Raw genomic sequence first — 15,709 nt, forward strand, 5'->3', positions numbered from 1 at the left:
AGAAGAAGAGGAAAGGGGAAAAAATATTTGAAGACAAAAATTCTCCAAATTTTCTAGGAGGGTAGATCTTATGTTAAGTGTTCTTATCACAAAAATTTAAAAATAAATAAAAATAGGGAATTCCCTGGTGGTCCAGTGGTTAGGGTTCTGTGTGCTCACTGCCAAGGGCCTGGGTTCAATCCCTGGTTGAGGAACTAAAATCCTACAAGCCACGTGGCATGGCCAAAATAAATAAATAAATAAGATAAATAAGATAAATAAAATAAAATAAAAATAAAGAGGGCAGGTGATGAATATGTTTATCGTATTGGCTGTGGTGATGGTGTCAGAGGTATATAATTATCTCCAAACTCATCAAGTTGTATACATTAAACATATACAGCTTTTTGTATGTCAATCATACCTCAATAAAGATTTTTAATTAGAAATAAATTTCCAGATCTCATGAAAATTATAAAACCCATATGCAAAAGCTCAGTAAATCTCAACCAGAACAAATAAAGAAAACTCTACCAAGGGACACCAGAATGAAACTGCAGAAAAACAATGATAAAGAGAAAATCTTGAAAGCATCAAAGGGGAAAAATAAAACCACGTTATGTACAGAAGAACAAAGATAAGAATGACTATAGATTTATTGTCAGAAACTATGCAGACCAGACAGCAATGAAATTGTCTCTGAAGTTCTAAAAGAAAAAGAACTATCACCCCAGAATTCTATACCCAGAAAAAGTATCATTCAAAAATGAAGACAAAGACTTTTTCAGATGAACAAAAGCTGAGAATATTCATTGCCAACATATTTATGTTACAGGAAATGTTAAAATTTTCCAGGCAGAAGGAACATAATACTGTAGGGAAATTTGGGTGCAAAGGATTGGAGACTTCTAAAAATAAATAGGTAATTTATTTTAATATTTTTATTACTTAAATGTTGCTTATTCAAAATAAATATTTTAAAGCAAAAATAAAAATGCATTAAGGAGCATATAACATATACACAATTAAAATGTATCACAACAATGGCACAAAGGATGGGAAGAGAGAAATGTAAATCTATTGTTCTAAAGTTCTTAATCTACATGAAATAGTATAATATTACATGAGAATCAACTGTGATAAATTAAAAACATATGTTGAGAACCCTAAGGCATCCACTAAAAATATTTTTAAAGAGTTATAACTAATAAACAAATAACAGCAACAAAACAGAATCATAAAAAATACTTAATCAGGAATAAGGTAAGGATGTCCCCTCTCACCGCTGCTTTTCAATACTGTTCTAGGAGTCCTAGATAATTCAATAAGATAAGAAAATGAAATAGAAAGCACAGCTGACCCTTGAACAACATGGATTTGAACTGTACAGATCCACTTACACACAGATTTGTTTCAGTAAATATATTAAAAAGTTTTGGAGGTTTATGACAAGTTGAATAAACTTGTAGGTGAACCGCGTAGCCTAGAAATATTCAAAAAATTTTTAAAAGGTATGTCATGAATGTATAAAATACATGTAAATACTGGTCTATCCTTAATAGGCATAAGATGAGTAATATTCAATATAAAAATAATGTCTTCATTTTCTTACCGTTTTATAACTGTGCTTTCAAAGAATTATATTACTGTACAGTATGTCTCTCGTAATTGGAGAAACTGCTCATCAGCCTATCATCACAGGTAAGTGGTTTTTTAAAAAAATGGAACAATGCTTCCAATACTGTATTATGAATATAATACTGAATGTCATAAAAATTTTATAAGTCATTCGTTAGTGTACAGGCTAGGCTACCATGAAGCAATCATATCGATTACTTTAGGCTATCATAAAGCAATCACATTGCTGCTTCTACAACATCAATGCATGAATCACTGTACCTGTAACTAATATTATTTTCTGTTTCACATTATCTTTTCATTTCTGATGTCTAGTGTTAGTAATATGTATAATATATACAGTGTTTTGTATCATATAAAACAATATTGATATAAGTACTGACAGATGATTCATCTTGTAAACAGACAATATACACTTATGCTATTGATAAATATAGTAGACTTCTGTAAATATATTTTTCTTATGATTTTCTTAACATTTTTTCTCTAGCTTCCTGTATTATAAGAATACAGTATATACTAACATATAATATATAAAACATGTTAATCAAATGTCTGTGTTATCAGTAAGGCTTCTGGTCAACAGTAGGTTATCAGTAGTTGTTTTGGGGGAGTCAAAACATATATGCAGATTTTTGACTGTGCAAGGGGTGGGCACCCCTAACCCCTGCAGTATTCAAGGGTCAACTGTATAATAATTCAGAAGGAAGAAATACAACTATCTTTGCTTGAAGATGACACATTTGTCTATATAGAAATCCCAAAGAATCAACCAAAAAACCGGAATGAATATGCAATTATAGCAACGTTGGAGAATACAAAGTTAATAATACAAAAGCCAATCACTTTCCTATATACTAGCAAGGAACAAGTGGAATTCTAAAGGAAAAACACATAGCCATTAACATTAGTGTCCCCAAAATGAAACACTTAGATATAAATCTAACAAAATAGGTACAAAATCTATATGAGGAACAATATAAAACACTGATGAAAGATATCAAAGAACTACTACTAAATAAATGGAGAGATATTCCATGTTCACAGACAGGAAGACTCAATACTGTCAAGATGTTAGTTCTTCCCAACTTGATCTAAAGATTCAATCCAATCCCAATCAAAATCCCAGCAAGTTTTTTTGGGGGGATATCAACAAATCAATTCTAAATTTTATATGGAGAGACAAAAGACCCAGAATAGCTACCTCAATATTGAAAGAGAAGAACAAATTTGGAGGACTGACACCATCCGACTTCAAGATTTACTATCAATATAAAGCTACAGTAATCAAGGCAGTGTGGTATTGGCAAAAGAATAGACAAAGAGACCAATGGAACAGAACAAAGAATGCTGATGTAGATCCTCAACAATATAGCTAACTAAAAAAAAAAAAAAAAAAAAAAAAAAAAATATATATATATATATATATATATATATATATAGCTAACTGATCTTTGACAAAGAGAAAAGGCAATACAATGGAGAGAAGAGAATCTTCAACAATGGTGCTGGAAAAACTAGACATCCACGTGCAAAAAACTGAATCTAGACACAGACCTTACACCCTTCACAAAAATTAACTTAACATGGATCACAGACCTAAGTGTAAAATACAGACTATTAAAACTCCTAGAAGACAACATAGGAGAACACATAGATGACCCTGGGTATGGTGATGAGTTTTAGATACAACACCAAAGATATGATCCATAAAAGAAATAAGTGACAAGCAGGACTTCATTAAAATTAAAAACTTCTGCTCTGTGAAAGACAATGTCAAGAGAATGAAAAGACAAGCCACAAACTGCCAAAAAAAAAATTGCAAAAGACATATCTGATAAAGAGTTGTCATACAAAATATACAAGGAACCCTTAAAACTCAACAGTAAGAAAACAAACAACCTAATTAAAAACTGGGCAAAAGATCTGAGCAGACATCTCACCAAAAAAGATATACAGACAGCAAAGTAAGCCTATTAAAATTTGTTCAACATCATATGTCATTAGAGAATTGTAAATTAAAACAGCAGTGAGATACCACTATATACCTAGTAGAATGGCCAAAATCCAAACACTGACAACACCAAATGCTAATGAGGATGTGGAGCAACAGGAACTCTCATTCACTGCTGGTGGGAATGCAAAATGATACAGCCACTTTGGAAGGGAGTTTGGCAGGTTACTGCAAAACTAAACTAAACTCTTATCATACGATAGAGCTATCATGCTCCTTGGTATTTACCCAAAGGAGCTGAAAACTTATGTCTACACAAAAAACTGCACACAGATGTTTATAGCAGCTTTACTCATAACCAAAACCTGGAAGCAACCAAGATGTCCTTCAGTAGGTAAATGGATAAACTGCAATATATGCACACTATGGAATATTACTCAGCACGAAAAAGAAATGAGCTATCAAGCCATGAAAAGACATGGAGGAACCTTAAATGCATATCATTAAGTGAAAGAAGGCAATTTAAAAGGCAACATTTGTATGATTCCATTCCAACTATATGACATTCTAGAAAACACAGAACTATAGAAACAGTAAAAAGATCAGTGGTTGCTAGGGGCTAGGGAGGAGGGAGAGAAGAGCAGATGGAGCACAGAGGATCTGAGGGGCAGTGAAACTATTCTGTGTGATACTACAATGGTGGATATATGTCACTACACATTTGTCAAAACCCACAGAATTTACAATACCAAGAGTGAACCCTAATGTAAACTGTAGACTTTGGGTGATTATGATGTGTCAATGGAGGTTCATCAACTGTAACAAAGGTACCACTCTGCTGCAGGATGCTCATAGTAGAAGAGGCTGCATGAATGTGGGGGCAGGGAGTATATGGTGACCCTCTCTACTTTCTGTTCAACTTTGCTGTGAACCTAAAATTGGTCTAAAAATTTTATTTTTAAAAATTAATCCAAAAGAAAAAAATAGGAAAAAAACCCACAAAAATCAGATTTAAATCAAACCATACCAGTAATTACACTAAATATAAATGGTATAAACACCCCCATTAAATGACAGAGATTGACAAATTAAATAAAGAAGCAAGACAACCATATACTGTCTAAAGGAAACACATTTTAAATATAAAACAGGTATGTTAAAAATAAAAGTATATAAAAAGATACACAGTACTAACATCTAAAGAAAGCTAGCATCACTATGGTAATATCAAACAAAGTAGACTCCAAAACAAGGAACATTATGAGCCATAAAGAGGGACATTTCATAATGATAGATAGAGCAATTCATCAGGAACACATATCAATCCTAAATATGTATGCACCTAACAGAGATTTATAATATCTGAAGCTGAAAGGTAAAATAGACAAATTCACAATTATATTTGAAGATTTCAACACTGATCCTGCAGTAATTAATGGAAAAAGTAGGAAAACATCAGTAAAAATATAGAATTCCTGAATGACACTATAACCAACTTTACTAATTGACATTTATAGAACACTCTACCCAAATATAGCAGAGAACACTCTACCCAAACATTCCTTCAAAGTAGATATGAAACATTCACCCACATAAATATATTTTGGGCCACATAAGTCTCAATATATTTACAAGGAATGAAATCAGACTATGTTTTCTTAACACAATCAAATTAAATTACAACTCAACATCTCTGAAAAGTCCCCAAATATTGGAAATTAAACAACATGCTGTTAAATAACCCATAAGACAAAAGAAATCACAAAGGAAATTAGAAAATATTTTGAACTAAATGAAAATACATCACATCAAAATTTGTGAGATACAGCTAAAGTAGTACTTAGAGAAAATCCATAGCCTTAAATGTTTGTAAATGACCAACGACCAAATTTTCTTTTCTTGCTCTTAAGGTAAATATTAACCCAAAATAAACAGAAAGAAGGAAATAATAAAGATAAGCACAGAAATAAATGAAATAGAAAACAGGGGGGAAAAAATCAATAAAACCAAAAGCTGGTTCTTTGAAAAATCACTGGATAAATCTTCAGCCAGACTGATCATGAAAAAAAGAGAAATTATCAATATTAGGAATGAAAGAAGGAGCTTCACCATAGATCCTACAGATCTTAAAAAGACAATGAGTGAATATTATAAACAAATTTATTTCAACAAATTTGACAACTGAGATGAAATGGACATGTTCTTGAAAGACAAAGTATCAAAGCTCATTCAAAAAGAAATGGATAATCTGGGACTTCCCTGGTGGCGCAGTGGTTGAGAATCCGCCTGCCAATGCAGGGGACAAGGGTTTGAGCCCTGGTCCAGGAATATCCCACGTGCCACGGAGCAACTTAGCCCATGTGCCACAACTACTGAGCCTGTATGCCACAACTACTGAAGACCGCACACCTACAGCCCATGCTCCGCAACAAAAAGAAGCCACTGCAATGAGAACCCCGCGCACCATAACGAAGAGTAGTCCCCGCTTGCCACAACTAGAGAAAGCCCACGCGCAGCAAGGAAGACAGAACGCAGCCAAAAATAAATAAATAAATTTATTTTTAAAAAAAAGAAATGGATAATCTGAATAGCTCTTTATCTGTTAAAGAAACCGGGTCTGTAATTTAAAATCATTACCCAAAAAGTCCCCAGGCCCAGACTGCTTCACTGATGAATTCAGTGAAATGTTTAGGGAAACCTAATACAAACTCTTGCCAAAAAAAAGAAGGAAGGCGTCCCAACTCAGTTCAAAAGGCCTGTATTACCATGATTCCAAAACCAGATAAAACAATACAAGAAAACTACAGAACACTATACCTTATGAACATTAACACTAAGGTCCTTAACAAGAAAACAGCAAATCACATCCAGCAATATATAAAAAGGCTAATACATGACGACCAACATGCTGGATTCATTCAGCAACATAAGGTTGCTTTAACACTAAAAAAAAAAAATAAAAAAAAATAAATGTAATTTATCATATAAAGAGATTAAAAAAGAAAAAGCTCTACAGAATTCTGACTCCAATTACAATGTGTGTGAGGGTGTTTCCCCATATCCAAGCAATTCTTCAACACAAGCTGGGTGTCCTACAATTCAACTCAATTCTGACATTGGAGATAGCATTCAGATTCCAAGGTTAAGGGCCAAGTTCTACAAGACTGAACCCCGACCCCATCCTCTGACTTCAGATGACAATTGCAAGTCCAGGTTGTTACCTGAGCTTCTGATCCAGTGGCTACAAATCAGGTTTCCACAACCCTCTCCTTGGGTTCAGTTTAATTTGCTATAATGGCTCAAAGAACTCAGAGAAGCATTTTAATTACTAGATTACGGGTTTATCACAGAAGGATATAACTCTACACCATACACAAAAAGTAACTCAAAATGGATTAAAAACCTGAACGTAAGACCACAAAACATAAAAATCCTAGAAGAAAACTTAGATGGTGAGCTCCTCGACCTCGGTCTTGGAAATGATATTTTGAATTTGACACTGAAAGTAAAGGCAGCAAAAGCAAAAATAAACAAGTGGGACTACATCAAACTAAAAATCTACGGCACAGAAGACCTCGATAAAATGAATGGGAGAAAATATTTGCAAATCTTATATTTGATAAGGGGTTAATATCCAAAATATATAAAGAACTCTCACAACTCAACATCAAAAAAAACTAAATAATTCAAGTAAAAAATGAGCAAAGGATCTGAACAGACATTTTCCCAAAAACATACAGATGGCCAATAGGTAAATGAAAAGTGACTTGATATCAGTAATCATCAGGGAAATGCAAACCAAACCACAATGAAATATCACCTAACACCTGTTAGAATGACTACTATCAAAAAGACTAGAAATAACAAATGTTGGCGAAGGTGTGGAGAAAAGGGAACCCTTGTGCACTGTTGGGAATATAAATTGGTGCAGCTACTATGAAGAACAGTACAGAGAAACACCATATCATCCAGCAACTCCACCACTGGGTATTTATCCGAAGGAAACAAAAACACTAACTCAAAAAGATATCCGCACTCCCATGTTGACTGCAGCATTATTTACAATAGCCAAGACATGGAAACAACCTAAGGGTCCATCGAAGGATGAATGGATAAAGAAGTTGTGGAATATGTATATCAGCCATAAAACCAGAAGGAAATCCCACAATTTGTAATAACAATGGATGAAGCTTGAGGGCATTATGCTAAGTAAAATAAGTCAGACAGACAAATACTGTATGATCTCCCTTACATGCAAAATCTGTTAAACAAAAATAACAACAACAAAAACCCGAACTCTTAGAAACAGAGAACAGATGGGTGGTTGCCAGAGGCAGCATGCTGGGGGTGGGCAAAATGGGTAAAGGTGGTCAAAAAGTACAAACGTCCAGTTATAATCAGTCCTGGGGATGTAATGTACAGCATGGCAATTATTACTTATATATATATTAACTGTATATTAATAATAATATATAGTCTATGTTAATAATAATATGTATTCTATAATTAAAAGTTGCTAAGAGAGTAAATCTTAAAAGTTCTCATGACAAGAAAAACAATTTGTAACTATGTGTGGTGATGGATGTTAACTACACTTACTGTGGTGATCATTTCACAATACATACATATATCTAATCCTGTTGTAATCCTGTTGTACTAAAACTAATATAATATTATATGTCAATTATATCTCGATTTTTTTAATGAATGAAAAATAAATAAATAAAAATAAAAAGATATAACTCAGGAAAAGTCAAATGGAAGAGATACATAGGGCAAGGTATATGGGGAGGGGCAAAGAACTTCCATGCCTTCTCCTGGCATGCCATTCACCCCAAATCTCTAGGTGTTCACCAACCTGGTAGCTCTCTAAACCCAGTCTTTTGGGGTTTTTATGGAGGCATCATTATATCAGCATGACTGATTAATCATTGGCTATGACTGAACTTAATCTCCAACCCTCTAATTACATGGCTGGCTCCAACAGCAACCCATCCTTAGGTGCTTTCCAAAAGTTACCTCATTAAAATAACAGAAGATACCTTTATTGCTCTCTTTACTTAGGAATTTCTATAGGTTTTAGGAGCTCCGTGCCAGAAAAGGATGAAGACCAAATATATATATTTCTTATTATAAATCATAGTATCACATCCTATAATCATCTCAATGGATGGAGAAAAACTCAATATACTTTCATGGAAAAAATTCTCAGAATCTAGGAATAGAAGAGTATTTCCTCAATCTAATATAGGGCATTTATAAAAATGCTACAGTTAACATAATAGTTAATGATGAAAGAATGAATGCTTTTCCCCTATAGTTAGGAACCAGGCAAGAATTTTTACTCTCACCACTTCTATTCATTATTAAACTAGAGAAACTAGCCTTTGTCATAAGGTAAGAAAAAAAAGCCATATAGATTGAAATGGAAGTAAAACTGTCTTTACTCCCAGTATAAACTAGAGATGAGTTTATCAAGTACCTTGATTCAAGGTCACAGGATACAAGGTCAATATACCAAAAAAATTGATTTTCTACATACTAGCAATAATTAATTAGAAAATAAGTTGACAATACCTTTTATAATAGTATCAAAAATATGAAAAATGTAGCTGTAAGTTTAACAAAATATATGCAAGCCTTGTGTACTGTAAACTATAAAACAGTGCTGAGAGAATTTACAGACCTAAATAAATGGAGAGCTATACTGTGCTCAGGAATCAGCAGATTCAATATTGTCAAGATGGGGCTTCCCAGGTGGCACAGTGGTTGAGAATTTGCCTGCCAATGCAGGGGACATGGGTTCAGGCCCTAGTCTGGGAAGATCCCACATGCCGTGGAGCAACTGGGCCCGCGAGCCACAATTACTGAGCCTGCGCGTCTGGAGCCTGAGCTCCACAACAAGAGAGGCCGCGATAGTGAGAGGTCCACGCACCGCGATGAAGAGTGACCCCCGCTTGCCACAACTGGAGAAAGCCCTCGCACAGAAACGAAGACCCAACACAGCCATAAATAAATAAATAAACAAATACTTAAAAAAAAAAAAATGGCTCCCATGTATCCATATTAAACTGCCCTTTTAATAAATAAATAAATAAATAAATAATAAAAAATTAAAATAAAAAAAAAATATTGTCAAGATGTCAATTCTCCCCAAACTTATCTATAGATCCAATGCAATTCTCATCAAAATCGCAGAGAGCATAATTATTTTTGGTAGAAATTGACAAGCTGATTTATATCAAATTAAGTTTATAAGGAAATTCAAAGAACCTAGAGTAGCCAAAGCAATTTTTAAAAGAACAAAGCTGTAGGACCTAACCATATAATTTCAACATATTATAAAACTACAGTCATCAAGACAGTGTGATACTTCCAAAAACACAGATCAATGTAGATCAATGGACCAGAATAGAGAGAGAGACAGAGAGTCCTGAAAGAGACCTACACATACATGAGGTCAACAGATTTTACAGAAGTGTCAAAGTAATAAAGTAGTCCAGTGAGGAAAGAGTGTTTTTCAAAAATAGTGCTGGGGACTTCCCTGGCAGTCCAGTGGTGAAGACTCCAAGCTTCCAATACAGGGGGTGCATGCTGGATCACTGGTTGGGGAACTAAGCTCTCACGTGTCGTGCCCCATGGCCAAAAAATAAATAAATTAAATTAAATTTTAAAATAATAGAAATTTTTAAAATAGTGCTGGAATAATTGGCTATCCATATGCAGAAAACTTTGATCCATACCTGGTACCTTACACAAAAATTAACTTGAAATAGACCTAAGAACTAAAATCAAAAAACTTCTAGAAGAAAACATAGGAAAATATTTTTGTGACTCTGGATTAACCAAAAATCTATTAGGTAGGCAAGAACCAAAAGAAAAAATAAATAAATTAGATTTCGTCAAAATTAAAGACTTCTCCACAAAAGACAGGATTCAGGAAATGAAGAGGTAAGCACAGACCAGGAGAAAATATTTGCGAAACATGTCTCAATAAAGGACTTGTAACCAGCATACATAAATAACTCTTCCAACTCAATACAAAGAAAACTCGATTTTTAATAATGAGCAAAAGATATTATTAGACACTCCAAAGAAGATATACAAATGGCAAATATACTTACGAAAGGATACCCAATATGATTCATCATTAGAGAAACTTCAGTTAAAGCCATAATGAAATACTACTATACACGCACTCAAATGGCTACGGTTTTTTAAATTGATAACATCAAATGTTAACAAAGATGCAAGTGGAACTCTTATACATAGCTCATGAGAAAGTAAAATTGTACAGCCACTTTGGAAACAGTTTGGCAATTTCTTAAAAAGTTAAACTTGGGGGCTTCCCTGGTGGCGAAGTGGTTGAGAATCTGCCTGCTAATGCAGGGGACACGGGTTCGAGCCCTGGTCTGGGAAGATCCCACATGCCGCAGAGCAACTGGGCCCGTGAGCCACAACTACTGAGCCTGCGCATCTGGAGCCTGTGCTCCGCAACAAAAGAGGCCACGATAGTGAGAGGCCCTCGCAGCGCGATGAAGAGTGGCCCCCGCTTGCCGCAACCATAGAAAGCCCTTGCAGAGAATCGAAGACCCAACACAGCCAAAAATAAATAAATAAATTAAAAAAAAAAAAAAAAAAAAGTTAAACTTACTGTCTGACCCAACAATCCTACTCGTAGGTATTGGCCCAAGAGAAATGAAGTCAATGTTCATACAAAGTGTAAGCAAATGTTCATAGCAGCTTTATTCATAATACCCTAAACAGGAAACAACCCAAATATTATCTAATGGTGAATGGATAACAAACTGAGGTATATCAGTACAGTGGAATGATACTCAACAAGAAAAAGGAACAAACCACTGATAAATCCTGGATGAATCTCAAAAGCATCCTGTTAAAGAAGCTAGACACAAAAAGCTAAGCATTATTTAATCCCACTTATATGAAACTCTTGGAAAGTCAAAATTATACTTATAGAAAGCAGTGGTTGTCTGTAGCTGTAGTTGGGGAAAGAGATCAACTACAAAGTGTCATGAAGGAACTTTGGGGAGATGATGGAAATGCTGTTTCTTGATTTTGATGGTGATTACACAACTAGATACATATGTTAAAACTCAAGGGCCTCACCAGAAAACTACTCGAGCTAATCAATGAATTTGGTAAAGTAGCAGGATACAAAATTAATGCACAGAAATCTCTTGCATTCCTATATACTAATGATGAAAAATCTGAAAGTGAAATTAAGAAAACACTCCCGTTTACCATTGCAACAAAAAGAATAAAATATCTAGAATAAACCTACCCAAGGAGACAAAAGACCTGTATGCAGAAAATTATAGGACACTGATGAAAGAAATTAAAGATGATACAAATAGATGGAGAGATATACCATGTTCTTGGATTGGAAGAATCAACATTGTGAAAATGACTCTACTACCCAAAGCAATCTACAGATTCAATGCAATCCCTATCAAACTACCACTGGCATTTTTCACAGAACTAGAACAAAAAATTTCACAATTTGTATGGAGACACAAAAGACCCCGAATAGCCAAAGCAATCTTGAGAACGAAAAATGGAGCTGGAGGAATCAGGCTCCCTGACTTCAGACTATATTACAAAGCTACAGTAATCAAGACAGTTTGGTACTGGCACAAAAACAGAAATATAGATCAATGGAACAGGATAGAAAGCCCAGAGATAAACCCACGCACATATGGTCACCTTATCTTTGATAAAGGAGGCAAGCATATACAGTGGAGAAAAGGCAGCCTCTTCAATAAGTGGTGCTGGGAAAATTGGACAGGTACATGTAAAAGTATGAAATTAGAACACTCCCTGACACCATACACAAAAATAAACTCAAAATGGATTAAAGACCTAAGTGTAAAGCCAGACACTATCAAACTCTTAGAGGAAAACATAGGCAGAACACTCTATGACATACATCACAGCAAGATCCTTTTTGACCCACCTCCTAGAGAAATGGAAATAAAAACACAAATAAACAAATGGGACCTAATGAAACTTAAAAGCTTTTGCACAGCAAAGGAAACCATAAACAAGACAAAAAGACAACCCTCAGAAAGGGAGACAATATCTGCAAATGAAGCAACTGACAAAGGATTAATCTCCAAGATTTACAAGCAGCTCATGCAGCTCAATAACAAAAAAACAAACAACTCAATCCAAAAATGGGCAGAAGACCTAAATAGACATTTCTCCAAAGAAGATATACAGATGACCAACAGACACATGAAAGAATGCTCAACATCATTAATCATTAGAGAAATGCAAATCAAAACTACAATGAGGTATCATCTCACACCGGTCAGAATGGCCATCATCAAAAAATCTACAAACAATAAATGCTGGAGAGGGTGTGGAGAAAAGGGAACACTCTTGCACTGTTGGTGGGAATGTAAATTGATACAGCCACTATGGAGAACAGTATGGAGGTTCCTTAAAAAACTAAAAATAGAACTACCATACGACCCAGCAATCCCACTACTGGGCATATACCCTGAGAAAACCATAATTCAAGAAGAGTCATGTACCAAAATTTTCATTGTAGCTCTATTTACAATAGCCAGGACATGGAAACAACCTAAGTGTCCATCATCGGATGAATGGATAAAGAAGATGTGGCACATATATACAATGGAATATTACTCAGCCATAAAAAGAAATGAAATGGAGGTATTTGTAATGAGGTGGATGGAGTTAGAGTCTGTCATACAGAGTGAACTAAATCAGAAAGAGAAAAACAAATACAGTATGCTAACACATATATATGGAATCTAAGGAAAAAAAAAAAAAAAAAGGTCATGAAGAACCTAGTGGCAAGATGGGAATAAAGACACAGACCTACTAAAGAATGGACTTGAGGATATGGGGAGGGGGAGGGGTGAGATGTGACACGGTGAGGGAGTGTCATGGACATATATACACTACCAAATGTAAAATAGATAGCTAGTGGGAAGCAGCCGCATAGCACAGGGAGATCAGCTTGGTGTTTTGTGACCGCCCGGTGGGGGGGGGGGGGGATGGGGAGGGGGGGAGGGAGGGAGATGCAGGAGGGAGGAGATATGGGAACGTGTGTATATGTGTAGCTGATTCACTTTGTTATAAAGCAGAAACTAACACACCATTGTGAAGCAATTATACTTCAATAAAGATGTTAAAAAAAAAAAAACAAAACTCAAGGGCTTCCCTGGTGGCGCAGTGGTTGAGAATCTGCCTGCCAATGCAGGGGACACGGGTTCAAGCCCTGGTCTGGGAAGATCCCACATGCCACGGAGCAACTAGGCCCGTGAGCCACAACTACTGAGCCTGCACGTCTGGAGCCTGTGCTCCACAACAAGAGAGACCACAACAGTGAGAGGCCCGCGCACCGCGATGAAGAGTGGCCCCCACTCGTTGCACCTAGAGAAAGCCCTCGCACAGAAACGAATATCCAACACAGCCAAAAATAAATTAATTAATTATTTTTAAAAAACACAAAAAAACTCAAACTGTACATTTTCAACGGGCAAATTTTACTATATGTAAATTATGTTACTAAAGCTAATTTTTTTAAGTTACAGAAATGAAGCACTTTTATGTCTTTAATTTCCATGTGCTTATTTTGAGCTCTACTTAGGTTATCATCTTGCTGACTTAATCAGGCTTTTGTTGGCTTTATTCTAGTAGGTTTTACTCAAAGTCCTTCAGCATTATAGTCACAGAAAAATACCAGGATTGCAGTGCTCAGGGCCAGCCATTCAGGTGAAGATATTCATGAGTTAAGTCGCAAATACGCTTCTATAACTTTGGTGAGAAGCTGGAACTAGAGATACAGATTTGGGAGTCATCTGCAGAAAACAGCTGAAACCATGGAGTTGATAAAATTGTACTCTTCTCTCACTGCCACCTCTCATTTCTTACTAATCCACAGAACCATAGAAAATGCTTACGTTAAATGTGAAATAAGTGAATGACTTGAATTTTAAAAGGTCAGCTTTTCCATGAGAGCTAAGTAATAGCCACTGAATTTAAACACGTTTTTGGTGTATTTATAACTCCAAAGTCGGATATCTCACCTGGTTTAATTTTTCAGTGTGGTTCAGCCTTGAAGTCTCCACCACATTTGACCTAGAAATATTCTCCACGTCCAGTATTTGCTTCGGTGGTTCCCTGTTTGAAGTGGGTTGTGAAAAGCGTGCCATTGCTACTGGGGAGACTGTGTGATATGACCCTTGTTGCTTCCTTCTAAAAGGCTGGGTAAAAATTTTACCTTTTGCGAATAAAAGAAGAGGAGAGAAAAATTATCACTAACAATTTCTAGTTTTCTGGTGTTTATATATAGAGGCTAGGCCCTCAACTTAGAAATAAAAATTAAGTAAGCTTACATTTTTATATTCAGCCAATAAAATTTACATACAAGGGAATGATTAGTCACCTACAGAAGAAAACCAAGAGATCATAAGTGTGTTACTGAAAGGTTGGGGCTATCTAAAACTCCACTTAAGGACACCTGAATGTAATTACAAAGAGGCAGGCTTCAATAGGTATAAACCTAAAAAGCTGTATCCTGTTTAGGAGACCAAAAAGTCTTCAAATAAGGAATCTGCTTGAACTTTGCTTTTCAAACTGGATAACCATCTAGTGGTATGGGGGGAGGGGGTGGGGAATGAAAAGCTACAGAATAAAGGATATTCTTCTACAGTATAGATTTTTTTTCTTCAAGATTTGTAGGGAGGGGAATACTACAGGAGAGGTATATTCTGTTATACAACATGAAAGACAGATCACTGGACCCCACCATGGCCTAGCTCTTTCTTTACCCTAAGATCAAGCTCACACACACACAAAAAATTACTTCCAAGATATCCTGATGAGGAGTAAGGTACCATGTATGAGGAAAATGAACAATTCAATCACTGGGAAGGAATATCCACCCCCCCACAAGTCAGTAAGTTGGCAAACTGCTTTATACAACTCAATCTCACATAAGTTTAATAGCATGAGTTACTCTCCCAAAGTTTGAGCACCGCAAGAATACTGATACAGGGAGTTCCCAGGTGGCCTAGTGATTAGGATTCCGGGCTTTCACGGCCGTGGTCTCGGTTCAACCCCTGGGGGTCAGGGAACTGA

The 15,709-nt window shown here is 35.6% G+C and overlaps 1 protein-coding gene across 8 annotated transcripts in view; it reads right to left on the reverse strand.

Moving 5' to 3' along the window:
• TDRD5 (tudor domain containing 5) overlaps positions 1 to 15,709 on the reverse strand; it is a 108,571-nt gene that overhangs the window by 80,853 nt on the left and 12,009 nt on the right. For all 8 annotated transcript variants that reach the window (XM_082465211.1, XM_082465212.1, XM_082465210.1 and 5 more), the window contains one exon: positions 14,656 to 14,849. In XM_082465211.1, coding sequence (XP_082321337.1) covers positions 14,656 to 14,849 — 194 coding nt within the window. The remainder of the gene's footprint in view (positions 1 to 14,655; positions 14,850 to 15,709) is intronic.

Source organism: Balaenoptera physalus, assembly GCF_965194825.1.
Source record: "Balaenoptera physalus genome assembly, chromosome: 1".
In the NCBI taxonomy this organism is placed as follows: Eukaryota; Metazoa; Chordata; class Mammalia; order Artiodactyla; family Balaenopteridae; genus Balaenoptera; species Balaenoptera physalus.